At 40.0% G+C, this 20,309-nt stretch overlaps 1 protein-coding gene across 4 annotated transcripts in view; it reads left to right on the top strand.

The window, feature by feature from the left end:
* Window positions 1-11,904, top strand: part of ANKIB1 (ankyrin repeat and IBR domain containing 1) — a 156,983-nt gene extending 145,079 nt beyond the window's left edge. For 3 of the 4 annotated variants that reach the window (XM_061413407.1, XM_061413411.1, XM_061413409.1), the window contains 5 exons: window positions 751-929; window positions 1,738-1,789; window positions 7,194-7,308; window positions 8,242-8,375; window positions 8,733-11,904. In XM_061413407.1, coding sequence (XP_061269391.1) covers window positions 751-929; window positions 1,738-1,789; window positions 7,194-7,308; window positions 8,242-8,375; window positions 8,733-9,473 — 1,221 coding nt within the window. In that variant the 3' untranslated portion in view covers window positions 9,474-11,904. The remainder of the gene's footprint in view (window positions 1-750; window positions 930-1,737; window positions 1,790-7,193; window positions 7,309-8,241; window positions 8,376-8,732) is intronic. The other variant, XM_061413408.1, reaches the window with a different exon arrangement.
* The last annotated feature ends 8,405 nt before the right edge of the window (window positions 11,905-20,309 follow it).

Raw genomic sequence — 20,309 nt, forward strand, 5'->3', positions numbered from 1 at the left:
TGCACTTATTTATTTTAAACTGGTTGAGGTTGAAATCTGGCCTGATAGAATTTTATCTTCAAAAGTGAAACTAACAGCATCACTTACCAGACAAGAACATTGGTATTTGCCAGTTCATTTTAACAGTGCAACTGAAAGAAAAACTTAGCGTACTTTTAAAAAATAAAACATTTAATTAAGCCAACTGACATGAGTATAGCCAACCAAGTATATTATACATTCCTCTTTTTTTGGAGTAACCAAACTTTCTCCTCTTGCTATGGATGTTTTTATCATCCGTTTAAACTCCCCTCTACTAATTTATGTCTTGTATTTCTTTTGATGCTTGATATTCGTATTCTCCATGAGGTCTTCCAGACGTTACCCCAGATCCCAAAGGTTTTGCCTTGCCTCACCTTCCTTCAGTATTTACATAAAGTCTATGCCATGTGGCCTTCACTTGCATGTACAATGCTTTGAATTTTATTAGTTCTTTTTCACACAGGCAAGTTTATAAACTTTTTTTATACAGCTGCGGTACTCACTACTGCTTTGTAATCCATACCAACTACATTGCTATAAATGCCTGTTGAATGAATGGTGTTTTCCTAAAATTTACAAAGTAGAAACTTGTTAAATTGGAAGTTATTATGATAATTGGATTACTTTCTGATTTCAAAAGAGAGTTAGATTTAACCAGATAGATACTGAATTTGCTATTGACTTACCCATTTATCCTATAATTTTTTTGTTTGTTTTTTCTTAACATAGACAGACCTAGAAATGGTCACTGAAGACCTTGCCCAAAAAGTCAATAGGCCTTACCTTCGCACACCCCGCCACAAGATCATCAAGGCGGCATGCCTTGTACAGCAGAAAAGGCAAGAGTTCCTGGCGTCTGTGGCTCGGGGAGTTGCTCCTGCAGACTCACCAGAAGCTCCACGACGCAGGTAAAAAAGATACACACTGTGAACCTCACCCTAGCACCAGCCACAGAGGCAGCAAGTGTATTTTTTGTCCAACTGGGATTCATATTCCTGAAAGTTACTTATACCTGAAATATCGATAGCTTTTAAAAGTATGTTAACTTCTTTTTGGTGATTTTTTTTTTTCCCCAGTACTATTTCCGTTTTTCTTGTTATTTTTTGTTGGTCATTGTGCACTTTCTCAGACTAAATTAAGGTAGGTAAATTTCACACTTCAATGAACTCATAATTCAAGTATTCTACTGTGTCATTTTGATAGTCATACACATGGTGTAGAATTTGGAAGGCTTGCCAACTTATTATCATCATACTTGTATTTTCTGGTAAAAAGTTGTGAGGAAATTAGAAATCTGATGTTAGTAAAGTTTTGTAATTGATCCACATACTCATCCATTAAAGAACAGTTGAGTTTGGTTGTTTTATTTCAGATACTTATACTGACATTATAAATTGAAGCATATTTTCTTGTTTGTACTAATTATAAGGATTAGAAATTCCTTGGACCCTTATTTTTATATAAACACTTAAAAATAGAAGCAATCATAAAAAATACTCTGGTATAGCATGGTGATTTTTAATTTTCCACCATTTTACATAAACATAAAACAACATAGAATTTGAAAGAATTATTTTAATTATATTCAGTAGTTGGTCTTTGGTTAAGCAAGTTCCAAGCAAAGGAGTTAGAAGTAGTGTTCAAAGGACAAGGGTCTGATTATTTGAACTTTGTTGTACTGATAAGAATCAAATGGTGTGTCTGATTTCTTTGTAGCTTTGCTGGTGGAACATGGGATTGGGAATATTTAGGATTTGCATCACCTGAGGTAATTGTTTTGTGGGGGTTGGGTTGGGTTGGGTTGGGTTGGGTCAGTTATAATTTTCCTTAGTGCAATCCTGCTAATATTTGCACCCTCATTTGTTTATTCTTGCCTGGAAAATCCCATGGACGGAGGAACCTGGTAGGCTAAAGTCCATGGGGTCGCAAAGAGTCAGACACAACTGAGCAGCTTCACTTTCCCTTTCACTTTTTCTATTCTCTAAATATCCCTTTGAGGCTGTAAACAGTGTTTTTTCTTTCCTTTATTGTAACAGTGCCTCAGCAGAGCCTACATTTACCTTCTTATGATATTTAATTATCATCACACTATTAAATGCATACCCCCTCTTATAATTTTTAATTACTGAATTTTAATTATGGGAGACCAACTTAGGGTATATTTTTGGAAAATATCTTTAACAGAAATAGGAATTTTATGTATTAGTTCAGTCTGAATTTATAAAAAGCATAAATACAAAATCTGTTTTTTTAAGTTACTGAAACAACCTGTTAGAATTGATTTATAGTCAGTTAGGTGAAAGCTTAACATTAATGTTTTATGCAGAAAGAATGCTTTGATCATATGCTCTTTGCTTCTCTTTAAGATGTTCACAATCTTCTTGTTTTCATTGTTGTTTATATCCCACTTTAAAATAAGAAGGTCCATAATACTGCAAATAGCAACAAAAACAAGATAAAGTGAAAATCTTAAACACATTGCTATTTTCTGAGATTTAAATTGCCACTGTCACTGTTGAGTCGGTTTTAAATGGTTTTAGCAGTTCTCTCTACTTTGTTCTTCACACAACAGTACACCATTCGACACTTTGATATAACCTTTTAACTTAATTCTTGTAAACTATGAAACCTTTATCATTTATAGCCCATATAATATCTGCAACTGAAAGACAATGAAATATCATAAATGACTGTGGTTTATTTAAATCAGATACTTTCTCTTTTCAGCTGCTGAGAATACTTGCAATCACCTTGTGGCCTTTTGATATTGGTAGATATATCCAAAACAGCATTGACTTGAGGAAAAATTTGTGCTTAGAGCTCTGATATGAAAATTTTAAAGTCACTTAAATTTTTAAAGAATTTTTGATATATTAATGAATTTTCTATTGTAGAACAAATTATGAACCTTTTCTTTACTTGAACCTATACTTTATTATTTCTGTGTTATAATTTCAGCTTTGGGGATAGTTTGGAAAATTTCCACCTTAAAGGAGGAATAAATAAACTTCAGTTATCAAAAACAGTACAAAGATTTCAGTATCAAGGTAGAAACACAATAGAGCAAAAATATATTCACAATCAGGTATGCATCATCTTGAGACGTCTGACTATGGCAGTAACTTAAAGAATTTCAAAATATTTGTCCTTGAATATTGAGAGCCTACTAATATGATTGACACAATTTCATTTTAGTAAAAATAGAGAAGCTTTTTATCTCATGTGTGAATATTTCTAAATAAAATTATTGAGCTCTTGTTCTCTAGGGATTGAAAAAACGTGAAATTATAAATAATATTTTATTCTTAAGAATAATTAAACTTTTTTATTCTTTAAGGTATTTGGCACATTGAGCACCAAGCTTTTGTATAAACATTGAAAATCCAAAGAATTACCATGCCACATGAAATTTTAAAATTTGTCATGTGTGTGATTATCAAGTATCTACCAAAATTATATCTTTGAAAATTAGTTCTTTGCCTTTATATAGATTATGAAAAAAATAATGTTACCAAACTTCAATAGACTTTTAGGTTGAATTTATATTTTTTGTTAAGGTTAATTACATCTTATTCTTTTTAAGCTAAATTGAATGAGTCATTGACAAGCATCAGTATTTGTTTTGTGCCACTTTAAGGGCTGTGGGACTTCCCTGGTGGCTCAGTGTTAAAGAATCTGTCTGCCAGTGGAGGTGCTCCATGAGACATGGGTTCGATCCCTGGAAAAGGAAATGGCAACTCACTCCAGTATTCTGGCCTGGAGAATTCCATGGACAGAGGAGCCTGGCAGGCAGCAGTCCATAGGATCGCACAGAGTCGGACACAAATGAGCAACTAAAACAACAACAAAGGCAGTGGAGCCCAGGGGAGACAGTGTGATCAAGATGTCTCAGGGACACCAGAATTCAAGGTCTAACCCTATAACTTAAGGTCGGCTTAGGCTGTACCTTCCTTCATTTCTCATCTTTCAAATATGGATCCTGATATCTACCCCCATGGAAGTTCTGGAAAGATTAAAGCATCTGTTTTAGTCACTGACAGAACTGGTGTTCAATAAACGGTGGCTGTTATTATTTACAATAATAAAAAACTCCTGGCAGCTTTTCCCCCTATAAATCCTAGAACTTCTCACTCTTCTCTGTAGCCATAACACTCTCAAACCTATTGGAGTATTCTGACTAAAGCCTTTCATATGCTTACTTGGAGATCTTAGGAATCCATGGAAGTTTTCAGACGAGTTTACTTTTATGAAAACAATTTTTTAAAAGTCTATCACATGGTGAGAGAATGCCATTTGATTTTTTTTTATCAGAATAATTATAACAAGTTTCTTTTACCGTTGTTTTTCAACTATTTAGTTTTCTTCAATGGAAATACATATATTCTATGAAATAGTTTATTTAATTCTGAGTAACTTTGTACCATCACCAAGTGTACAAAGTAAACAGATTCTTCCTAAAGATAAATCTCAAGTTCCGTTCAGTCGCTCAGTCATGTCCGACTCTTTGTGACCCCATGAACCGCAGCACGCCAGGCCTCCCTGTCCATCACCAACTCCCGGAGTTTACCCAAATTCATGTCCGTTGAGTCGGTGATGCCATCCAACCATCTCATCCTCTGTCATCCCCTTCTCCTCCTGCCCTCAGTCTTTCCCAACATCAGGGTCTTTTCAAACGAGTCAGCTCTTCACATCAGGTGACCAAAGTACTAGAGTTTCAGCTTCAACATCAGTCCTTCCAGAGAACACCCAGGACTGATCTCCTTTAGGATGGACTGGTTGGATCTCCTTGCAGTCCAAGGGACTCTTCAAGAGTCTTCTCCAACACCACAGTTCTAAAGCATCAATTCTTTGGCGCTCAGCTTTCTTTATAGTCCATCTCTCACATCCATACATGACCACTGGAAAAACCATAGCCTTGACTAGATAGACCTTTGTTGGCAAAGTAATGTCTGCTTCTTAATATGCTGTCTAGGTTGGTCATAACTTTCCTTCCAAGGAGTAAGCATCTTTTAATTTCATGGCTGCAATCACCATCTGCAGTGATTTTGGAGCCCCAAAAAATAAAGTCAGCTACTGTTTCCCCATCTATTTGCCATGAAGTGATGGAACCGGATGCCATGATCTTAGTTTTCTGAATGTTGAGCTTTAAGCTAACTTTTTTGCTTTCCTCTTTCACTTTCATCAACAGGCTCTTTAGTTCTTCTTCACTTTCTGCCATAAAGGTGGTGTCATCTGCATATCTGAGGTTATTGATATTTCTCCAGGCAATCTTGATTCCACCTGTGCTTCTTCCAGCCCAGCGTTTCTCATGATGTACTCTGCATATAAGTTAAATAAGCGGGGTGACAATATGCAGCCTTGACATACTCCTTTTCCTATTTGGAACCAGTCTGTTGTTCCATGTCCAGTTCTAACTGTTGCTTCCTGACCTGCGTACAGGTTTCTCAAGAAGGCAGGTCAGGTGGTCTGGTATTCCCATCTCTTGAAGAATTTTACACAGTTTATTGTGATCCACACAGTCAAAGGCTTTGGCATCAAAGGAAGAGGAACCAGGGATCAAATTGCCAGCATCTGCTGGATCATCGAAAAAACAAGAGAGTTCCAGAAAAACATCTATTTCTGCTTTATTGACTATGCCAAAGCCTTTAACTGTGTGGATCACAAAGATAAGTCTCAAACTGGCATAATATTTTGTTGCCATCTTTGTCTGAGAAATGTGGTAGTACTTGGTGGTCCTGTGAACCATGACGACACAGTCATCCAGTTTTAGATCACCAGCCTCCAGGAAAAAAGGAAACAGTGCCTCAGCTCAGCAGTAAATTTTAAAGAACCTGGTTAATCTCTCGGACACTTGTAGTATCTTATGTTCATTTATTTCCAACCTGATAGGTTGCCTTCCATTCTTTAATTAGAGTCCAGCTACTTACATAGATAAAGGAGAATTTCACCTGAGTCATACGATGTGAAAGTTTTACTGGGATTGTAAAACTTATTCTCATCTATTTCTGTTACTTTCACAATACAATCATATTGAATATTCTAGAGTAACTAGATAATCATAGTAACTAGATAATCACAAATCATAAACTAAAATCATATTTTAGTGTGTATCACTCAAAGATTCTACAATGATTCTCAAAATTAGCCTTTTTGTGCTGGTATCAGGGCTTCTCTGGTAGCTCAGTCAGTAAAGAGTCTGCTTGCAGTGCAAGAGACCCGGGTTCAATCCCTGGGTCAGGAAGATCCCCTGGAGAAGAAAATGGCAAACCACTCCAGTGTCCTTGCCTAGAAAATCCCATGGATAGAGGAGCCTGGTGGACTGCCGTCCATGAGAATACACAGAGTTGGGCACGACTGAGCGACTAACACACACATGCTGGTATCATGTACACTGGTCTGTCTGTCACTAAAATCTGGAAAACGACATGTGTACCCAGATGATAGCAGATAGTCCCAGGTTCTGCCTCCAGTGATAGCAAACCCACTTAAAACTGTTATCACAAATGTGAATAGGCTCGGGGACATTTGCCCACTTCTGTGTCTTCCCATATGCTAAATTGAAAACACTTTGCCTTGCCTGGGCTACAGCCCAGGCATCACCCTACATATGAACTAACACAGGAAGGAAGCCAAGTAGTACCTTATTTTAAAGGTAACCTCATATTCTTTTTTGCAGTGAATATGGTTTGTAGTAGTCCCAAAGAATACCAGATCCATCAATCTTAACAAGTACTTAACTGTGTGTGCTTTTGTTTTTCCTTTTTTTTTTTTTTTTCCTGTTGCATCTATCACAGTCCTTTTTTAAAAACCAGACCTCCAGAGAGGGCCTAACTCATATCAGTAAAATCTTTCTGATATTAGTTATAACTTCAGATAACAAGATCCAGGCATGTGAAATGAGGCTCAGTTACGATCTAGCATTGGAGCTTGCAAGTATTCCGAATTTATTCAGACAGTTACAGTGGCTATGTAAAATTTTTCTTTTCCATTTTACCTTTTCTGTTTTCCTTGGCATGGCAAAACCTGAAGTTTCTTTTTCTAAAGCCAAGTGATTTTATAATCTGTGTATAAAATCACACATTTTTTTCCTGGAAAAAAAGTGTATGGTTGGTTTTATTTGCATTTTAAAATGTGCATGCTCTCCCGTGTTTTATAACCTGTGGTTTATGCAGGAATATGCTGAATTTCAGTATCGGAGGAGGCACAGACAACAGCGCCGGCGAGGAGACGTGCACAGTCTGCTGAGTAACCCTCCAGACCCCGACGAGCCAAGTGAAAGCACTTTAGGTGAGTCCTTGCATTGCGTTTGTTGTAATCTCTTAGTTCTCTTGCATGTCTTCGAAAAGTGGCGAATCTAAATGTTGTGAAAGAGTTTGTAATTTAGGTATACAGTCAGCATGCAGGTGCTTCTAATGTCACAGGATGCAGAAAACCAGGGCGATTAAAAACATGGACTGGGGAGTCAGACAGACCTGAGCTCATGCCTCCAGCTCTGCTGCATGTCACTGTGAAGCTTTAGTCCCCCAACCTCTCCAAGCTTTGGTCTCCTCCTTCTAAAGAAGCAACAGCAGTAGTGTCGCTTTGTGGGCTTGTTGTGAGCGTTAAATGAGGCAGTGTCTGTAAAACCCTTAAATACGAATAGCACCCAGCGAGCACTTGATAGATTGTAGCTGTTGGTTACTCTTAGTGTGTTCCTGAAATATTTTTCTCCTAACCTCAGTTTTCCTATCAACATTTTTAAAATTCCTAGTAGTGAAGATAATTTATCATCCTTTAAATATTAAATTGTTAATTGAAAATCTTCCAACTACAGCAGTGTCAGCAGCTCATCTTTAATATATCAGGATCGACAGGGTTAAAGATTAGCTTTGGGGGCTATTGTAACTTGCAAATTCTTTAGTTTTAAGAACTCTGAAAACTAAAACACCTTTCTTGTTGCCTAAGGGGAAAAAAACAAACACTTGGTAGCACTTGCCTTTATGAATAGAACGATGTATAATCTAAATAAAGTTGTAAAGCCTGATCATGGATTTGAAATAATTGTGTTAGATATGTATTGTTGCTTGTGGTGAGACATTATGGATGAAAAATCTCTGAAGATGAAGTGAACTTGTGGCCCCGGGTTTTCACCAGCGCTCAAAGAGAAGTCATTGATTTAGTTAAAAAGATGTACGAGGCCTGATGTGACTAAACTCTCTGGCACTGCTTGCTTTGACACAGATCTCCCAGAAGGTGGCGGTGGCCGCAGGCCAGGCACCTCCGTGGTAAGTTCTGCATCTATGAGTGCGCTGCACACCTCCTCCCTGCGTGACTACACACCCGCCAGTCGCTCTGAGAACCAGGACTCGCTTCAGGTAGCCTTTCTGGGCAACTTCGTTGCCCCTGCCTTTTGCTCTTTCTCCCTTGAGCCTGGCTTCCTATTTTTACTTCTGTTGCTCTCCTTTTTCTCCCTTCCCTTCTACAATCTTTGCTTCAGAGCTATACTACAGGGAAAGATTTTTCTATTTCAGATTTACACTTAAGTAATTTATTTTCTCTTTAGCATGGGCAAGGAGAAAATTAAAATAAGATTCTAGTAGGTCAAAAAGTTCTTCTGTATAAATAGAGGTACTATTAATCATCTGTTTGGTAAAAGAACAGTGGCAGACCTCACTGGGTTCAATCATTTTTCCTTTTAAATTTTGAAGTAATTTTACTTTCTTTTGCCTCAGGCTCTGAGTTCCTTGGATGAAGACGATCCCAATATACTTCTTGCAATACAATTATCTCTGCAAGAATCTGGGCTGGCCATCGATGAAGAAAGTACAGACTTTCTCAGTAATGAAGCATCCTTAGGGGCAATAGGCACCTCTTTACCTTCCAGACTGGACTCCGTCCCCAGGAACACAGATAGCCCTCGAGCTGCATTGAGCAGCTCTGAGCTATTGGAACTTGGTGACAGCCTCATGAGACTAGGAGCAGAAAGAGACCCATTTTCAACTGACACCCTGAGTTCCCACCCTCCCAGTGAGGCGAGAAGTGAATTCTTCCCCTCATCCAGTGACCCTGACTCAGCCAGCCAGGACGCCAACATCAATGACAATCTTCTTGGCAATATCATGGCTTGGTTTCATGACATGAACCCTCAAAGTATTGCTCTGATTCCTCCAGCAGCTACAGAAGTCAGTGCAGATTCTCAGCTCCCCTGTGTCAAAGACGAGTCAGAAGGTGTGAGGGATGTGGAACTGATGCCTCCAGAAGATTCAGTGTTTGGAGATGCTGCGATCAGTGAAGGTAGAGGAACCCAAAGAGGAGAAGAAAATGCTTTGGAGGGAAATATTCTGGCTGGGGAAGCAGCATCTCAAGCTGGCGACAGTGGTAATGAGGCCGCCAGCAAGGGGGATGGTTCCGATGTTTCAAGTCAGACACCTCAGACCTCAAGTGACTGGCCTGAACAAGTACACTTAGTATGAACTGCACATCTCGGGGCTCTAGTGACTTGCAGGTACAGATGGTATGCTAGTGGAGTATGCTTTACAGAGACTTGATCCACTTAATTCCAACTAATTATAAACCACTGACATTAGGATTAAATGTGAAGGAGTTCCCTTGAATGGTATAGCTTCATTTCTGATTTTAACCTGACAGGGAATTTCTTCTATATTTAATTGGATAGCTTTTCCCCTTTATGCTGACAAACAGAAGAGCTGGAGAGATTAACACAAATGGAATAAATAGCTTAGATTCCACATTCGAAGAAAATGCAGTCCTCTGTTTAGATCAGCAGTACTTAAATTGAACATTAAATGAAAGGCTTACTTTCTAATCCTTGGGTGGTTTTTCCTTTTAAAAAAAAAAAACTGAAAGTTTTCTTCATCTCAGAAGTTATTTTGGACAGACCTAATATTTCATTCCTCCATCTCTCTGTGCTCTTCTGTAACTTTCCTTCTTCCTTTTTGTCTGAGCGGTGTGAATTGAGGTAGCCAAGGCTTCTCTTTAGTGCTGCGTCTACCACAGTGTAATTGATTTTAATTTCACATGAATCGGAGATCTCTTTTCATGTCTATTTACAGTCCACTCGTGCCAAACTCTGACTCGTGCGCTGACAAGGCGTGCAGGTGTGCCGTGTCCCGGAGGGCTTCCAAGCAGTCTCAGCCTTCCTGGAAGTAACAGGTGCCACTTGGTAGCAGTGATGTTGCAGAATTTAGTGGGCTTTTGTTGCCATGGAGACTGCATTTAAATAAATGTAGCCTGTAGCTTAAGTTAACTAAATCTAATGCTGCTGTTCAAAACAGTTTATTTTAATATTAAAATACAGTTGATTAGCAACAGCGGTGCTGTATTTTAAGAGACACTTTATTGGAAGTGCAATCATAGTTCTTTGTTTTCACAATTTTACAGTGCATTCTAATTACTAATGGGTGCAATTACTTTTAATGGTAAGTGTTTTATAAAATAGAAAAAAAAAAAGTGGAGTTTTCATGAGTTATAGTAAATCCCACAATTATTTAAAAAAAAAACAAAACTCAGTAAAGCATCCTGCGCAACATGTTACTGTGCCTTTGCCTCACCTCAATGGGTAGTTGCCAGTCAAGTAAGTAATTCCAACTTCAATGTCTCTTCTGAAGTAACTATGCTGTATGAATTGCAAAGACCTCCATAAAACCACCCATGGCCTTGCCTTTACAGTAAATATAACAACTAAATGTTCAATCGGTTTGTTTGACTAAATCGCAAATGCTGACGTGTTTGTTCTATTGCACAATACTCATTTGCTGTGTGATTACTGTTTAGTGTTGGAAAAAATCAACTTCCTAGTTACCAGTGTCTTAACTGTGAAGAAAATGCTGGTCTTAGTTGTAATTAAGATACAGTGGTACAGTGTGTAATTAAAACTAGAATAAACTGTTGGAATCGCTGTTTTACTTACATATTACGAAAACTAGCATAACATAAGCAAAATAGATATGCAACACTCTATTTAATGTTTTGCCAGATTCTTATCAGAAATCTACAGATACCAAAATTCCAGTACCAAGTTTCTACAGGCAAGTCCTGGGATGGGTGAAAGGTTATGTTAGTATTAATATCCACATGAGCTGAAATTAACAATTTTTGATTACTTTTTGTCCCAAACCCTGCTTTTGAAATTTCCTTGTACTTCGAATCGTATGGCTCAGACATTATATTAGAGTATTTAATATTCCCCTCTTCCCTTAGGATAAACTGTGTGGGAATTGCTACTGTGCCATGGATATCGGAAGTCCACATTGGTTTTTATTTCCCCAGCTATCAGAAACATTGATTGATATCAATCCCTATTAAAATTAGTTGGGGAAAATATTACCTTTATCTACAGTGTATTACTGTATATGAAACTGAAATAGTCCATTAAAGGATTTTTTTACAAATTTAATTTAGATTGAAAATATCAACACCAATCAGTTGTTAGATCAAGTTGTAATTTTTCAGTAGGAGGAGTCTGTGTCACACTGAGGCGGCTGCAGAGCCGCAGTGCCGGGAGAAGGAGCGCCGTGCTGGCATTGTTGTCGAGGCTTCTGGTTTCACACTCTTGTGCAGCTCCCTGTGTTTCTGTGGTCTCTCCTGAGCATGAAAAGGATCAGTATCCAATTTGTATTTCCTTGGTACATATTTTAAAACACAGTCACTGACTTTACGATTCAGAAATAAAGTTTGGCAAAGCCTATTTTGTAAACAAGTTAATTTTATAATGTAAGAAAAAATTACTCTAACCTTGACTTGTTATTTGCACTTTCATAGTCTATACTTGATACATTCCCACTTTATATACAATAGGATTCTACAAACGTGTAGATGTTTGGCCAAATGAATGCTGTTAATAATATGTAAAATTCTTTGATTAAACATTTATTACTTAAACTACTTCACTTTTGTCTCATTATAGACTTTGTTTAACCAAGTCAGGAAGCTAATCTTCTTCACATTAAATTCCCTCTAATACGATGGGGTTAATTTGGTTCTTACATGTAATAGATTAGTTCCTAATATTTTCTATACTAGCCTGCTTACTGAGCATGTTATACCCCAGAGATAAGCCTAAAACGTTGCATGATAATGTGTTAAAACGTTGTGACTTCAGCACTCATTATTTTTAATCACTGTAACTTTCAGAAGAAAACTTACGGTTTTTCCTTGAAGTCTCTAATAGAAACATAGAAAAAGAATTTTAAGATAGTTTGTGAAATTGCTTAGGATAGGAAAATTTTTTTATGCCATATGAATAGAAATGCCTGCTTCTCAATCATTTAATTGTTCTTTCCCGTTTAAGTAATTACAGCAGCCCCCAGCATCTGAACTTCAGTGCTCAGGCACAAGTCCCAGACCCCCAGCTGACGCTTCACAACATGTGCCCATGGTAACCTCTGAGAGTCGTCGTTTTATTTGCGCCTGTCAGTTTGTGGATCCCAAGCTTAACTCCAGTGTCAGTATGCAGAATTACTCTTTAAATGTTGTTTATTACAGCCACTGATCTCATTTCTGTTCCCTTTTTAGTCCTTGGATCATGTTGCTGACCTTAATGAAATTAAAATCTGGTGGCTCAGTGGTAAAGAAGCCCCACTCCAGTGCATGAGACACGGATTAGATCCCTGGGTCGGGAAGATGCCCTGGAGGAGGAAATGGCAACCCACTCCAGTATTCTTGCCTGGAGAATCTTACGGACAGAGGAGCCTCGTGGGCTACAATCAACCCATAGATTCACAAAGAGTCGGACTCAACTGAAGTGACATAGCACGTACTGTGGCTTACCTGTTATGAAATTGCAGTCTCAGACTTACTGAAATTTGGTCATAATTTTAAAAGTTACAGTTAGTAAATTACTAAAGAATAAAATTTTAGAATCTAAATATCACATGATAATACCAATTTGGGTTTTTTCCTTTTTCAGGCTGAAATTAAACTCCATAGGAGAAAAGTATTCATGTGCTTGGCTCTGGGGCTGAGTAGTAGTTGTATCTCAGCCCTGGGTTGTGGTTGTAATTACAAGGTCATCACCTAGCAACAGTATGTTACTGCCTTATCAGTCATTATCCCCTTCTCTCCAGTAGATTTCTTTCTGGAAAGATGTGAGTAGGCAATGGCATCCCACTCCAGTACTCTTGCCTGGAAAATCCCACGGAAGGAGGAGCCTGGTGGGCTGCAGCCCATGGGGTCGCTAAGAGTCGGACACGACCGAGCGACTTCACTTTGACTTTTCACTTTCATGCATCGGAGAGGGAAATGGCAACCCACTCCAGTGTTCTTGCCTGGAGAATCCCAGGGACGGGGGAGCCTGGTGGGCTGCCGTCTATGGGGTCGCACAGAGTCAGACACAACTGAAGCGACTTAGCAGAAGCAGGTCTTTCTAGATTATTATGTGATCATTCTTCTAAGAACTGGGTCTAGTCATGCTTAAAGAAAGATGGACCAGAAGAGTTTCCTAAATTTAGCTCTCTGTTGTACTTAGGAATGACAAGTGGCTGACACACTGCTGCTGCTGCTAAGTCGATTCAGTCATGTCCGACTCTGTGCAACCCCATAGGCAGCAGCCCACCAGGCTCCCCTGTCCCTGGGATTCTCCAGGCAAGAATACTGGAGTTGGTTGCCATTTCCTTCTCCAATGCATGCATGCATGCTAAGTCGCTTCAATTGTGTCCAACTCTGTGCGACCCCGTGGACAGCAGCCCACCAGACTCCTGTGTCCACTGAAATCTCCAGGCAAGAATACTGGAGTGGGTTGCCATTTCCTTCTCTAAACCAACTGAGTGGTGGCCAAACTTAAGAAGAAATTACTCTTATTCAGTCTTTAAAACTGTAACTTGAAAATATTCCTAATCAGGATATAGATATCATCTCTGAGCCAGCCTAGCCTTCACAAGGCATCAGTTTACAGACAAGCTGGGAGAAAGATTCATGAGGAGTAAACAATACAGAAAATGGTAGTTATGGGATGAGACAGTCCAGTTCTCCTGGACTGTGAAGTGCCTACACATCTTGCTGAGTGTGCCAAGACTACGAGAACTGATGAGGGGTTTGCCTGAGCCACTTCTCAGCACTTATATCTCTCGTAAGCCTGGGGACAAGCAGGTTTGCTGTAAAAGTGTTGGATTCCTTGCTCTCTGTTCCTCAGCTGTGACACAGACCGCTGCGTGCTTGGCGTTCATCCAGGCCTGCAGTGTTGCCTGTGGGAACTGGGGACCTGGAAAACTGACATAAATATGCAGACACTCACTCTGCATGCTGCACACGCCTCTGATCAAGGATCCTATGTCTTCCGTCAGCATCCACAAAACTGACAGGCTAACTTACTGGATAAAGTCAAACCTCAGATGGTTTCGGCAGCAAGGTTTGGAATGCTGACAGACACTTTTCTGGAAGGTGAACCATTGGGCCAGGTTTGGGAATATTAGATTCCCTGGAATCAGTCTGGTAGTCAGTGCTGTCAATCAAGATGGATTAAAGATGGGAGGACAAGTGTCCCCACTGGCCTAGCTTTTACTGAACAGGAGTTGAGTTAATGTTTACAGGCTGAATGGTAAAAATAGGGTTGAAACAAACTGTCCGAATATGCCTTGATTGTTGCCAACTCTGGCATGCAGACAAGAAGGAATGCTTTCATGACAAAGGGCCAGCAGTGCCTGTGAGGGACAGAAGGTGCCAAGGACTACAGGCTGAGCACAGAGGCGCACGTGAGGAAGAAAGAAGCCCCTGGACTGTAGTTTCCTCTGATACGGGCAGGCATCACCACTGCCATAGGAGAGAGTTTTGCTGGTCTTCAGGCACTGGCAGGGAGCAAGGGGTGGGGGTAGGGGAAAAGACCAAAACAATTAAGTTTCCCACCCAGCAGCCTACCTCCCCCACCCCTGGCTTCCTTACCCTCTCAGCTAAGGGACAAGGTGATGTGGCATCCATTTACCACCTTTTGTTTATAGCTCCTGACTCACACAGTTTAGACTCTTCAGCTCGGAAAAGGGAATTTCTCCTTAGTGGAGAAGGGAGGCTTCCCTTGTAGTGGAGCTCTTTGGCTGATTGAAAGTCACGCTGCTCCCAGCTCTGAAGGTCTAATGGAATTGACATGTTATGTGCCCACAGGTCCCTGTCTCATAAGTGTCAGTGGGGCTGTTCTTACCTAGGAACTGCTACATGCGTCAGTCTGATTTCGGTGTTGACCATCTGGTGCTGTCCATGTGTAGAGTCTTCTCTTGTATTGTTGGAAGAGGGTGTTTGCTGTGACCAGCACATTCTCTTGGCAAAACTCTACTAGCCTTTGCCCTGCTTCAGTTCACAGAAGAACTGTGGAAAAAAGATCTTCACGACCCAGATAATCATGATGGTGTGATCACTCACCTACAGCCAGACATCCTGGAATGCGAAGTCAAGTGGGCTTTAGAAGGCATCACTACGAACAAAGCTAGGGGAGGTGATGGAATTCCAGTTGAGCTATTTCAAATCCTAAAAGATGATGCTATGAAAGTGCTGCACTCAATATGCCAGCAAATTTGGAAAACGCAGCAGTGGCCACAGGACTGGAAAAGGTCAGTTTTCATTCCAATCCCAAAGAAAGGCAATGCCAAAGAATGCTCAAAGTACCGCACAATTGCACTCATCTCACACGCTAGTAAAGTAATGCTCAAAATTCTTCAAGCCAGGCTTCAGCAATACATGAACTGTGAACTTCCTGATGTTCAAGCTGGTTTTAGAAAAGGCAGAGGAACCAGAGATCAAATTGCCAACATCTGCTGGATTATCGAAATAGCAAGAGAGTTCCAGAAAAACATGTATTTCTGCTTTATTGACTATGCCAAAGCCTTTGCCTGTGTGGATCACAATAAACTGTGGAAAATTCTGAAAGAGATGGGAATACCAGACCACCTGACCTGCCTCTTGAGAAATCTGTATGCAGGTCAGGAAGCAACAGTTAGAACTGGACATGGAACAACAGGCTGGTTCCAAATAGGAAAAGGAATACATCAAGGCTGTATATTATCACCCCGCTTATTTAACTTATATGCACAGTACATAATGAGAAACGCTGGGCTGGAAGAAACACAAGCTGGAATCAAGATTGCCGGGAGAAATATCAATAGCCTCAGATATGCAGATGACACCACCCTTAACGGCAGAAAGTGAAGAAGAACTAAAAAGTCTCTTGTTGAAAGTGAAAGAGGAGAGTGAAAAAGTTGGCTTAAAGCTCATTCAAGCCTGTCTAGTCAAGGCTATGGTTTTTCCAGTGGTCATGTATGGATGTGAGAGTTGGACTGTGAAGAAAGCTGAGCACCAAAGAATTGGTGGTTTTGAACTATGGTGTTGGAGAAGACTCTTGAGAGCCCATGGACTGCAAGGAGATCCAACCAGTCTATCCTAAAGGAGATCAGTCCTGGGTGTTCATTGGAAGGACTGATGTTGAAGCTGAAACTCCAATATTCTGGCCACCTCATGTGAAGAGTTGACTCATTTGAAAAGACCCTGATGCTGGGAGGGATTGGGGGCAGGAGGAGAAGGGGGCGACAGGGGATGAGATAGCTGGATGGCATCACCGACTTGATGGACATGGGTTTGGGTCACAGAGTCGGACACAACTGAGCGACTGAACTGAACATGCATCAAGGTGAGAATGGGGCCTGAGTCCCTTCCGATTCTGCTGCTTTGTCCCCTCTCCTGTGGTCCAGATGAAACAATAAAGAAGTCCAACAAGAGAAAGTGAAATCACTCCTTTTGTTAAAGACTTGGTAGCAGCCCAAGTACTCAAGCCATTTCCCAGCGTAACATTGCAGCCTGCCTGACACAGCCACCCAGTACTCCAGTTGGCTCCTAGGCTCTTCTTGAAACTGAATGCCTGACCCCTGCAGGCCTTGGGAGTCACTGATGTCACTGATGTGACATCTCCACTTTGGGGTGGGTTGCCTGGCAACCAACATGGACCCAACAGGCCTTGCAAGTCAAACAAATGGTAAGTTAGAGAGCATAGCCAGCCTGACTGCTGCAACAAGTATTTTGACTACGTGAAAAATCAGTAGCTATCTTTGGGGGGATATTTTGTGTATATCTTCATTTCCTAAAGAAAAACCACTGGCTTCCTCAGGGGTCTCAGTCCACAAAATGCCTGGGTTTGGTTCAGTTGTTTATTAGCAACTTTAGGAAAGCCCAGCAATATTTTCCTATAGCTGTAAATACTTCTGAAATTGTGAAGTATTCTAAAAATATAGCAAGGCAAAGGAACTGAAACAGCTAAAACTATTTTGAAAAAGAAAAAGTGGGAAAAGTCATTCTACCCATTTGCAAAACTACGGTAATCAAAACTGATACTGATGGAGGGATAGACACACACATTGATAGAATGGAGAATCAAAAATAGCCTCCTTCCCATATCATCAACTGATTTTGACAAATGTTACAACAATGCTACAACAGAGGAGGGACAGTGCTGGTAAATAAGGCAGGCAAAAATGTGAGCCCCTGAGTCGTGCACTGTACAAAACTTGAACTAGATCATAGATAATATAAAACTTTTGAAAAAAAGCTTTAGAAAAAAATAACAGAATATCTTTACATTCTAGGTTAAGCGAAGGATCTTACACTTGGTACCAAAAGCATGATCCATAAAAGGAAAAATTTATAAATTGGACCTAATCAAAATGTAAAGCTTTGTTCTGCAAAAGACCTTATGAAGAAGATGAAAAAATCAAGCTATAGACTGGGAGAAAATGTTTGTGAACCACATATCTAGAATATATAAAGAACTCTCTAAACAGTAAAAAGACAATCCAATATAAAATGAAAAAAAGACATTTCACCAAAGAAGACGTATGGCTAACAAATAAGCACCTGAAAAAAATACTAACATCGCTACTGAGTAGGAAATGCATGTTTAAACCATAGTGAGACACGCTACTGGAGAAGGAAATGGCAACCCACTCCAGTATTCTTGCCTGGAGAACTCCATGGACAGAGGAGCCTGGCGAGCTATAGTCTATGGGGTCGCAGAGTCAGACACAACTGAGGGATTAACACAAGGCACGCTACACACGTATCAGGATGGCTCAAATGATTAGTAGTATCAACACCAAATGCTGCCAAGGATGCAGCTGGATCACTCATACACTGCCTGTGGGAATGGAAGACAGTACAGCCTCCCTGGGAAATAGCTGAATAGTTTTGCTAAAAACCAACTACACTAACCATATGACCAAGCATCAACTGTTGGATGTTGATGACAGAGAAGTGAAAATTTAGGTCCACAAAACCTGTACACAATTGTTCATAGCAGACTGAAGTCCACCAGAATGTCCTGTAGTAATGGCATGCTTTACTGCAGTAAATGGAATATTTAAAGGATGAACTAGTGACAGCTTGTAACAAGTGGAATGGATCTCAGGGGAGTTAAAATCGTCTCAAAATGTCACACACTGTATGGCTTCATCCATTTAACATTTTTAAATGACAGGTGGTTACCATGAGTCAGGGATGTGGAGGGGAAGGGAGGTGCATGTGTGAGTCTAAAGGGATAGAAAGAGGACCTCTGGTGATGGTGCAGTCTGCATCTTGGTTACCATAGGGGCTACACGAGTGTACATGTGATAAAGTGACAGCTATACATAGATTTCACACACAGTGTCAGTTCACTGGTTTTGATATTGTACATTATGTAAGAGAGAACCACTAGGGGGCAAGAGTACACTCTGAAGTACCTTTGCAACTTCCTGTAAATCTATAATTATTAAAAAAATATATAATTATTTCAAAATAAAATTTTAAAAATCTAAAAGGTGACAGGCTACACTTGGCATGTGTCGTCCATTTGCTGACCCCTGCTTTAGTGCAACAATCAGATAAACGTTACCTTAGTGCATTATGAGTTAGCAGAGTCCTACAACTTGCACACCATTGACGATTTTACATTTTCAGCAGTTGATTTGTTTCAAGGACTTTGATTAAGCAAAAGATACCAAAACTGCCAACATTTGTGTCAAATGCATGGCATGGCATTTGGGCCATTGATATTCTTAAAGTGACATACCAATGTTAGAAATGCCATGGCTAACAGCATACTAGCCTTTAACATGAGTAGTTTCACCAGGGTCCATTTGTGTATGATAGATTTGCTCAGCAAACCATGCCTAAAGCTAAATGAGGGAATAGCCATTTGGGATAACACAAAGAACAAAAGTTAAAAGTAAATTATAGGCCCAGCATTTGTGGGCATTATGAAAGTATAACCTAAATTTTTCTATGGATTCTTTTTCTTTAAGCTTCCATTGCCACATTCTGGACACCTTGGGTTGATTTACAGATGTGCTACCCATCATGGGCAAATCATGGACTGTCTTCTCAAAAGATGAATATCTATCATTGAGAGCAAAGTAATTACTCATTTCATAGGCTGACCCTAAAAGGTATGTCTTGCTCAGAGTCCTTATTGAATGCAGAAGTCAAAAGTTTGTCATAGGAGTGTTAGAATCTCTTTTAATTGAGTCACCACTGAGTCACCACCAGGGGCTTCCCTGGTGGCTCAGATGGTAAAGAATCCGCCTGCAATGCAGGAGACCTGGGTTTGATCCCTGGGTTGGGAAGATCCCCTGCAGGAGGGCATGGCAACCCACTCCAGTATTCTTGCCTGGAAAATCCCCATGGACACAGGAGCCTGGCAGGCTACAGTCCATGAGGTCACAACAAGTCAGATACAACTAAATGACTGTCAATCTAAATACAATATAATAATAGACTTCCATGTGATGGCACGTACAGTAGACTCAGAGTGGACTCTTGGGAGCATTGCTGAGGCAACAAATGTCTAATGTGTGGGGACAGCAGAAATGTCAATGGAGAAATAAATTGACCAGGTGTCCCTATAATGTGCAGGAAGGTTGTTTTGATGCCAGAAGAATATGCACACCTCAAGCTTCCCAGGGGAATTTGCTTTCTCGTGTGGAAGTAGTTCCCCGTGACTTTGGCAGGTATATGTGTGCATGGTGATATTTGTTGAGACAACCCCACCCAGGAGCTTTACAGGGCCCTAGATTTTTTTTTTTTTTTTTTTTTGCTGGGTGGCTGTAAAGTCCCTTTCTCTGCTACTTGCTCACATTTCAGAGGTTACAGCAATCTTCAGGACTTTGCTGGTAACAAGAGAGCACAAACACTGTAAAGAAATTCTACCGCAGGAGTGGAGATATGGCTAATTTGGAACAGGTCATCAAATTCAGGTGGGTGTATGTGACTATAGTGCTTGTTACTTAAGTCCATATGTCTTATCTGAGATCTGTATGTTCAGTTAAATCTAGAAATAAAGCTCC

Source organism: Bos javanicus, chromosome 4, assembly GCF_032452875.1.
Source record: "Bos javanicus breed banteng chromosome 4, ARS-OSU_banteng_1.0, whole genome shotgun sequence".
NCBI lineage: Eukaryota > Metazoa > Chordata > Mammalia > Artiodactyla > Bovidae > Bos > Bos javanicus.